This window comes from Eucalyptus grandis, chromosome 1 (genome assembly GCF_016545825.1).
Source record: "Eucalyptus grandis isolate ANBG69807.140 chromosome 1, ASM1654582v1, whole genome shotgun sequence".
In the NCBI taxonomy this organism is placed as follows: Eukaryota; Viridiplantae; Streptophyta; class Magnoliopsida; order Myrtales; family Myrtaceae; genus Eucalyptus; species Eucalyptus grandis.
Genome location: NC_052612.1, coordinates 6,233,029 through 6,241,428, shown reverse-complemented (window position 1 = coordinate 6,241,428; position 8,400 = coordinate 6,233,029). Strand labels below are relative to the sequence as shown.

Sequence of the window (8,400 nt, the reverse complement as noted above, 5' to 3'; positions counted from 1 at the left end):
TCTAATAGATCGTTCTATCCCGTAGGGTGTGGGATATTTTACTAGTAACCACAATAGTTGGATGTTATAAACCCATTTCTTATATTTGATTGTCAAGACAATCATACTCGTAGGTTCACATTCTAAAATTTATTTCATATGCTCAATTCAATTATCAATTGGCAACCTTTGTTTGTTCTCCAGTGAATCTATGATTATTTGGTCACCTTGTATTTATATAAATAATTTTTTACATACATTTATCATTTTTTTTTCATGATTGGCCATTTTTTGCAGGCTAATTTCGATCAAGGTTTACTTCTGGTTGGTGCTTCTCGAGATCAAGTATGTATATTCTCTTTTTTTCTTTCCATTCCATATGGTATTCAATTTATTTAAAAGCCTTAATGAATGATCATGGGCTGTCTTTGCTTGTGTGCTTGTAGTTCATTCTAGCAATTTTGTTTGATTACTATTAAGGTTTATTCTAGCCATGTTGCTTGGGGTGGGTAACTTTGGGTGAGGCCCAATAGCCCTCGCTTAGATCTAGGGTGAAGGTTGTGCCCTCACCTAGATTTGGGCCACTAGGCCTTTGTTAGGAGTCGCCAAGGCCTTGCCAAGGCTGGCGAGGGCAAACCTGCGCCAACCCTTCATGACAATTGTTGCGGCGGCCACTAGCGAGGGGTTGGTCAAGTTGTGGGTGAGTTTGTGTGCGTGCATGTGTTTTAATTTTTTTCTTTTATTTTTTAATCTAATTTGGTTTGTATTTATAATTTTATAATTTTTTTTTCTAATGTAGCACTTAGTAGGTGCCACATCACTGCCACGTGTCTTAAGAAAGTAATGAAATAAGACACGTCAGCATTTTTCGTTAACTTCATCCACTTTGACAATTTTTAAGATTTTATCGCACTTTTTACAACTTTAAGGACTCAATTGTATTTTCGTGATTAATTTTAGAACTTTTAGTGAACTTATCCATAATATTTTTTTTTTCTAAAATTTCATCAAAGCCTCGATGCTTTTATTGCCTATGAGTCTTATCAAAATTATCCTCAGTGACCAATTAGAAAATTATCTTTTTATTACGATTTAAGGTCAACTAGAATAATTGTTTTCAAGCTATAATAAATATGATAATTAGGTTGCTTTGAAAATTTTTAGATCCCATTTCCAAAATTTTCGATTTCAATCTCACTATGTGTAAGTTATTTATTTGTCTTACTCATTCTCTAATGATAAATCAATTAAAAAAGATATATGTAGGCACTGAAAGAATATTTATAGCATTTTGAATTTTCTTTTCTTGTTTTTATATACCACGAGAGCAACAAAATTTTGACTTAACCCCTCCATACTTCGAGGAGGAATTCATCCCTCGACAAAAACAGACTTTTTTTATGTGTATACCACTGATTTGGATAGAATACTTACACCCCATCTAATATACTGATTTAAATTTCATATATAGTTTTAATACAAATGCTAAATGGTCATTACATTGTCGATCATACAAGTTTAAACTTTTTGTTTATATGTAAAATCATTGAAAGAAGGAATTCTGCGCACTTAACGGGTTGATTCACCATTTGACAACAAATGTATGCTTTGGTATCCATAATGAGTTTAGTAAAAGCATAGAGAAATAATTTGAAATCCGTTCATTCACTAAAAAAAAGCTAAATGTTTTTTCCTGAGGTAATCTTATCCTTTTTCTTATGATTTACTCAATGATTTGTTAATATTTTGTCAGGAAACGTATTGAGTTCATATCTTTAGAGCTATTCCGGCATAATGAACAACGTATACCCACACACATTTATATACATATATTTTATTGTTAATACTTTAACAAAAGAATTTACATTTACAGATCTCTACAATGGAACAAGATAACAATGCAATGGATCAGAACAACAATGAATCAACTGAACATAGAATATTTCCAGAAAGCCTTGTGCTTTCCCAAGGAAACTCGGCAAGATTGCAAGGCCGGGAATCATTAAATCCAACCGGCCAATTTACTTCTGCAACATCTGGAATGCTGAGATGGGCAAGTAGAGGGGTGAGGCGAGCTAGAGCTCATCCTGAGATTTCATCTCCATCACCATGGGCTGCCATCCAAATCAGAACGCATGAGGTATGTTTCGAAAATTGTAATATTATTATATTTTCGTGTATTCATGTTTCATCCTAGGGATGGCGAGGTCGCATATATAGTGCTAGAGTTGAAAACTCAACGGATTTTTTGTGGAATTCTCAATTTGGTTCCTTAATTAACTATGTTAATCTTGTTGGAAATTTCGTTAATATATTTCCTTGAAAAGAGTATTTGAAATTGAGAACTTTAAATCAAGACCGATTTTTCTACCAATTGCGTGGTGCATTTCCATATACCTCACACTCTTGATGCCAAAAGATAATCGCAACAAATTAAACCTGTGATTCTCATTTCTATATTGGATATGAGATTTAATTTACAAGCCATATCATGATGACATGTGATTAGATATACCTTTTTAAGAATTTCATAATATATAAGGTAATGTGTTATGGACCTTTAACGGGATTTTATTTTTTGGGGAATGATTAACCACAATTTGGTAATGTCATAATTGTCATAACCTCTTATTGTGTCTCCATGGAGATTCATACTTGCTTGCATGTATTTTAAATTTCCACCTAAATGATAGTCTAAATATTTTCATGGATGATAAAAATTCTTTTCATTTATTCTTTTCATTTATTCTTTTCATTTATTTATCTTTTTAAGCAATACAAGCAATCGTTTTAAAGAAAATATTTTTTAAATTATTATTTTCTAAGAAAAAAACAGAGCATTAGTATATACATAATCTCTTTTATACTTCAACTAAATAAAGATTGTTGCTTGTGTATGACTTCAAACATTTGCAATGGCGTCGTGCGTTTTATAGTGGACATAGATGTTTTCAAGTAATAAAATTTGTCACCCTAAATCTTGAGTTTTGTTGTGGACATGATTATCGAGTTTTATCTCTCATGCTAATGTTGAAATGTCTGAATTAGTGAAATTGCTGTAATTCATCTTCATGGGTATATATATGCTCGAGCCCCCTCACTACATTTTTGTGTGTTATTGTGTATTTTGTATTGGAACAACTAAAAACCAATCAAAACGTGCATTGATGTAGACATTGATTGAGATCAAGGGACATCTAGTTCCGACTTTAGTGAGCCCTCAATCAAGCAATATTTTTTATACTTGAGAAATAATTTACTTAAGGAGCAGTGATTGTGAAATACTTAGGTTTTCCTCATATGCTTTTAATTAAGAATTGGTCCACCTCGATGAACAGGGTAGAGATGTTTCCATAGGATTGAGTGAGGAAGCCATCTCTACTCATCTCAGGTCACAGCAATATCAACCCCAACCCTCTACTTCGGAAGAATCTAATGTGGAAGCTGAATCCTGTTGTATTTGTCTGGTAAGAACCACTTCATTTACTCAAGAACATATTAAGATAGAATTGAGGAGCAATTTTGTTGTCTATAAGTAGTTGTTGTAGCTAAATTTAAACTACAAGTATGCATCTATGTTACTAAATTGCACCTTTTATTTTGCTGGACTATTTGCAGGATGACTACATTGTTGAAGATAAGCTTGGACAGTTGGACTGTGGGCATCGCTTTCACTATGGCTGTATTGAGAAATGGCTCATGAGGAGGAATTCTTGTCCACTTTGTAAAAGGAAAGCTATAAAATTATGAATGAGCTTTGAAGTAGTTCATGCAATGGTTTCTGGGGAGATTGATTGAGTTTTGACTGAATTTGATATATTTAACATTGTCAAATATCTAATTTCTTTGTGTCTAACTTTGAGGAACTAAAGAGAAAGCAACATGATTGCATGCGCCAATAATAGTGATGTAATTTTAGGGCCAGTTATAATTAACTAAAATAACAAATAGATTGGTATTGAAGAAAACTATGAAACCTAAATAGTAATACTCCCATGTCTGTTTTGACAATGAGAAGATATAAACTTCAATTATAATTAATGACAATATGATGTTAATTAGAATAAAAGCCAACTGATTTCCAAGTTACGAACATTATATGTCAAGATATTTTGGATAATGAACGCAAGGTGGGCGATTTAATTTATATAAGCGAAATGAAAATTAAACTATGTAGGAGATCTTAATAATGAAAGGGGATGTACATGGCTATTAGATTGGGCAAAGATGCACTAGTTATATCGGCAGTGGATTCTTTCTCACCTAAACACACAAACGCACAAAATTTCTTCATCTTCGAGTAATTTTTTTTTTTTTTTTCTGTGGAAGTTCTTATTTTTACATTAATAACATCAAATTATTTTTTTGTTGCTACAAAGGACCATATTGGGATCCTAAGTGATGCAATTAACTATAGGTAAACTCAAATTCATCGATTTGCCAACACACTCTTGCATGTGCAATAATAGAGAGAAATCACTTTTCTTTTTCATTACATGAAACATGACAAAAAGCTACCTCATACGTAGAATAGATCAACTAAGTACCTTGTTAACTCTAAGTGACATTGGAAATCCAGAAGTTACATTGAGCATTAAAGGATTCAGAAAAATAAAAGGGCATACAACTAGAAATGTGCTCCGAAGCACATCTAATCAACAGAATTCAAGGCCCAAAACATATTGTATTTGACTTATAAGAGTTGCTTTGTTATGTATAAACATCAAGATAAAAGAAGAATGGCAAATTTTTTGATCTGTACATAACTTTTAAGACAAATCTAGGTTGATTTGAATATATCTACCACTCGTCATAGTCTTGGTTTTGCTAACATCATTGCAGGATGCCTTTCCTTGATCAAGATTGGCTCGGAAAGTTGGATTGCTGCCATTGCTTTTGCTACTGCTGCATTGCAAAATGTCTCAAGGTGAAGATTATTGTCCAATTTGCATACCGGCAGCTGCAGCACTAGCAATATGAATGAGAGAGATCTCAAGAGTTCACATATGATAAATTTCAAATTTATGACAAGATTTATCAACTTTTTTTTTTTGATCTTATTTTGCCTAGACAATCTAATTTGTAACTGACCACGTTCTTGTTTTCCCTCTCATCTTATTCGTTGAGAATCAAACACTTTACAAGTTTATAGGTCTTCCACACATGATCATCTCTCTTTGTATAAGCAGTAATGCATTTTCCATAGAGAACTTCCAATTTGAACCATTAACGCCTGGGGCATGTATGGACTCAAACTCGAAAAACGCTTTAACAATTAGAGACATGTCAGAATAGAATTTCGTCTCGCTCTCAAGTCTGTAATAGTGATTTTGATCCTTTGCGAGAGCCTTCCTCGCTTCATCCTCCAAGACGATTATTGAGTAAACCCCCTTGAAATGCATGCGATTCATCGACCAAGGATTTACAGAGTCCGAGCATGCTGATTCTGAAACTATCACACCTAGAACCATCATGAACGGGATTTTAGATGACTTCATTCATCTTGTTTGTGATATTCATATTCTTAAGAAATGATCAAAGATCACCATGTGGATTGCCGGATGATTTCTTATGTAAGAGGGCATTTTGAAGTGCTTTTAAAGTAGTTTCATCAAAGCAAAGCGTTTACCTTTTCTTTCTAATAGCTCAACGAGATTATTATAATTTCTGTGGTCTTATTCTGAAATCGCTGATGGAATTGGCCTCCTCCTTACAGATGATTTTAAGCAAAGGAGAAATGAGAAGCAGCAGTCTGAATTTTTCTTACCATTCTCATCAGGGTTTTTCTTCAAGTGGTAAAGAACGAAGTCACTCTGATATAGAAAGACAAAAGACAAGTTAACAATTTAATCAAGCCTACTCACTGATCTCTGAAAGTACTTCGCGGTTTAATACCAAAGGAATAATAAAACCAACCTCGAAGAATCAAATGTCAGTCAACATAACAACTTTGGTAACACTCCGTGTTCAACTTATAAGACCCCTTTTAAAAAGAGAATCCTTGCTCAGCTTCAAAATAGAGTTAATGGTGCAATTGATAGCTATAGCATTAGCAAAATTTGGAGAGAAAAGAAGAACAAAAGAAGAAAAAGTCAGGGTATTTTACTTGGTAAAATTGTGTTAGCTGCAAGCCAATCAATAGAAGTTTAATAAGAGCTTAGTTCATTTCAGGGAAAAAAATAGAAGCAGAAGTCAGAGCAACTAAAAATAAGTTGCTCAGTACCTACTCCAAAAAAATATGTCAGAGAAGAAAATAAAATCAGAAGGGCTCTGAAATGAAAGTTCCTGGAATGGAGAACATTCATTTAGTGACCTTAATCACACATATGTATCCATAAATAATTCAAATATGGTTTGTGCCAAAGTTCACTGCAAGAGGAAGGGAAAGCAAGAAGATTGAGTACCTGGTCATTGAGGATGCTGTATTCATGCAGTACCCATTTGGTATGATTTTGGGACTTTCACGTTTTTTGAAAACCAAAATTTTCTTCAGACCTAATGTGTTCTTCCTGTCTTGTGTCCTGATTTTGTGAGTTTTGCCCGTTGGCTTCCAAGAGCCATAGTCATGTCCTTCTCGCCCGTTTACTTTGAGGGTACTTATTTTGCAGACAGCTGAAGAAGAACCATTCATCACCATCTGACTTTATCCTTGATAGTTCTGCATATTTCCGCAGCAAAAAATCTTCAAACTGCTGATGCAAACCAACAGACACAGAATCCCAGAACACATAGAATGGACCAACCATGAACTTCTCACATTTTTTAAAGATGAACGGGACAGTCTCGATTGTCTTACCATTTATCTTGCCAGGTAAATCCCAAGATGGCAATTGATGGACATCAACCTCGGGAATTATCTGTTCAACTGTTTCGTTGCCAAGTGTCTTCAAGTATTGATTGACAAGTTCCTCATCTGTTGGTCTGAATCAGAATCCCACGGGCAGATCAACTAACGAAGTTTCTATGCTTTCCATCTCAAAAAAAAAAAAAAAAAAAAAAGAAGAACAAAAGTACTAATGAAAAGGTGAGAGAGAAGGAAATTTGAAGAGAGCAATACTGACTTGCTTCGGATTGCTTCATATCAGAGTTCTACCCATTCTTATTTACAATAGAGATGCCATGGATCTTACCCTGGCTAGGAAGTTGTTTGACCGTTTGGTGGATCCCACATCTTAACCTCTGTATATCCTGTGACTGTGCAAATCAATGGCTAGCTGGATTTTCCTCTGAGTCATACCAATGGGTATGTCTATAGTCCCATACAAACAGTAATCTGTGACAATAACCTTCGCAATTCATTTTGTGCAACAACAAGCGTCGATACCTTTCATCATCAAGGTAGTAACTTCGCAAGCAAAATCAGTGATGGTTGGAAGACTACAGAAAGACCCCATACAAATACACAGGAGAATCCCATTTAAAATGAGTAAATACTTAAATATTATACATAAGACACTTCTACTATTCAATTTTTCCAAGCCATGTGTTCAATCATTCAAAGCAATCCCGATGTGAGATTCTTCATGATTTTTTATGTCCCCTCAAAATCAACAAGGACTAAGGCGGTAAAAGGCAGAAGGAGGGAAAAGAAAAATCTTAAATTTTTCCCCACTTATTTTTACTCATATTAACAAATAAAATGTTCATGGCTAAGCCAAAAATAAAAAAATAAAAAATAAAAGTCCATCAGAAAAGCATTTGCATACAAACAAAAGAGTTATAGTAAAGTCATAAGGGATTGCCACTGACATGGTAAAGAAAGGAGGAAAGAACTGTTCTCAACTGAAAAATTTCGGACTTGTTCTCCAAGTTTCAAAATTTCTTTGGAAAGTTTACATCTTCTTCCGACTCTACCCTCACGCAACCCCCTCAGAAGCTATTCCCTCAAGGTCCATAGCTAAAAGCAAGGTCTTCAGCTCCCTCATGCATTGCTTCCAGTCAAACTTCCAGTAACAATAGTATTTATCTATTAGGATTCCTAATAAAAAAATTTAGCAGGCCCGAAGTAATCAAAAGAGCTTGTTACCCAAGCTCAGTTTTATTCTTTTGAATATTTTACTGTATAATAGGATCTCACTTAGTTTCAGGATTAAGATATATATGACATTGACGCATCACTCCTACAAATCAACCTGTAAGCACCATTTAAACCGATTAGCTTCAGTTCAAACTTCCGACGGTTTGGGTGTTTGGAAAAGTGCTGCTAAGTGATGAAATATATTCATTACCAAAGTAATTGTCATGCTAACCATTTTCCAACAAGCCATCTTCTGATGTAAATGAAGCAGGCTGGCCAGTTGCAGCAAGTAATTCCATCATTTCTCCAAACGAATTCTGCACTCAGGGGAAAATGGATGGAATTGTTGAAGGATTATGACTGTGATATTTTATATCACCCGGGAAAGGCGAATAAGGTTGCCG

At 34.4% G+C, this 8,400-nt stretch overlaps 1 protein-coding gene and 1 long non-coding RNA gene across 7 annotated transcripts; one reads left to right on the top strand and one right to left on the bottom strand.

Moving 5' to 3' along the window:
• Positions 1-1,861: 1,861 nt before the first annotated feature.
• LOC104452187 (E3 ubiquitin-protein ligase RNF6-like) lies at positions 1,862-3,729 on the top strand. The gene is made up of 3 exons (XM_010066700.2): positions 1,862-2,119; positions 3,318-3,446; positions 3,598-3,729. The coding sequence occupies exons 1-3, from the start codon at positions 1,862-1,864 to the stop codon at positions 3,727-3,729; spliced, it is 519 nt and encodes a 172-aa protein (XP_010065002.2).
• An 823-nt stretch (positions 3,730-4,552) lies between these two features.
• LOC108958183 lies at positions 4,553-8,330 on the bottom strand. Of its 6 annotated transcripts, none has more exons than XR_005548976.1 (6): positions 8,208-8,330; positions 7,110-7,252; positions 6,776-6,953; positions 6,384-6,637; positions 5,747-5,792; positions 4,553-5,440 (listed from the first exon to the last, which is right to left on the bottom strand). It is a non-coding gene; the product is annotated as an uncharacterized LOC108958183 (long non-coding RNA). The 6 variants fall into 6 exon arrangements; XR_005548972.1 differs by having other exon boundaries at positions 4,553-4,947; XR_005548968.1 differs by having other exon boundaries at positions 4,553-5,792.
• Between the last annotated feature and the right edge of the window lie 70 nt (positions 8,331-8,400).

What these genes read in the sequence shown, in the direction of transcription:
- LOC104452187 (XM_010066700.2), top strand. Translation starts at nt 1,862, where the DNA reads ATGGAACAAGATAACAATGCAATGGATCAGAACAACAATGAATCAACT. An exon ending in TCCAAATCAGAACGCATGAG is followed by an intron (nt 2,120 to 3,317) that starts GTATGTTTCGAA and finishes CTCGATGAACAG; the next exon opens with GGTAGAGATGTTTCCATAGG. An exon ending in AATCCTGTTGTATTTGTCTG is followed by an intron (nt 3,447 to 3,597) that starts GTAAGAACCACT and finishes GACTATTTGCAG; the next exon opens with GATGACTACATTGTTGAAGA.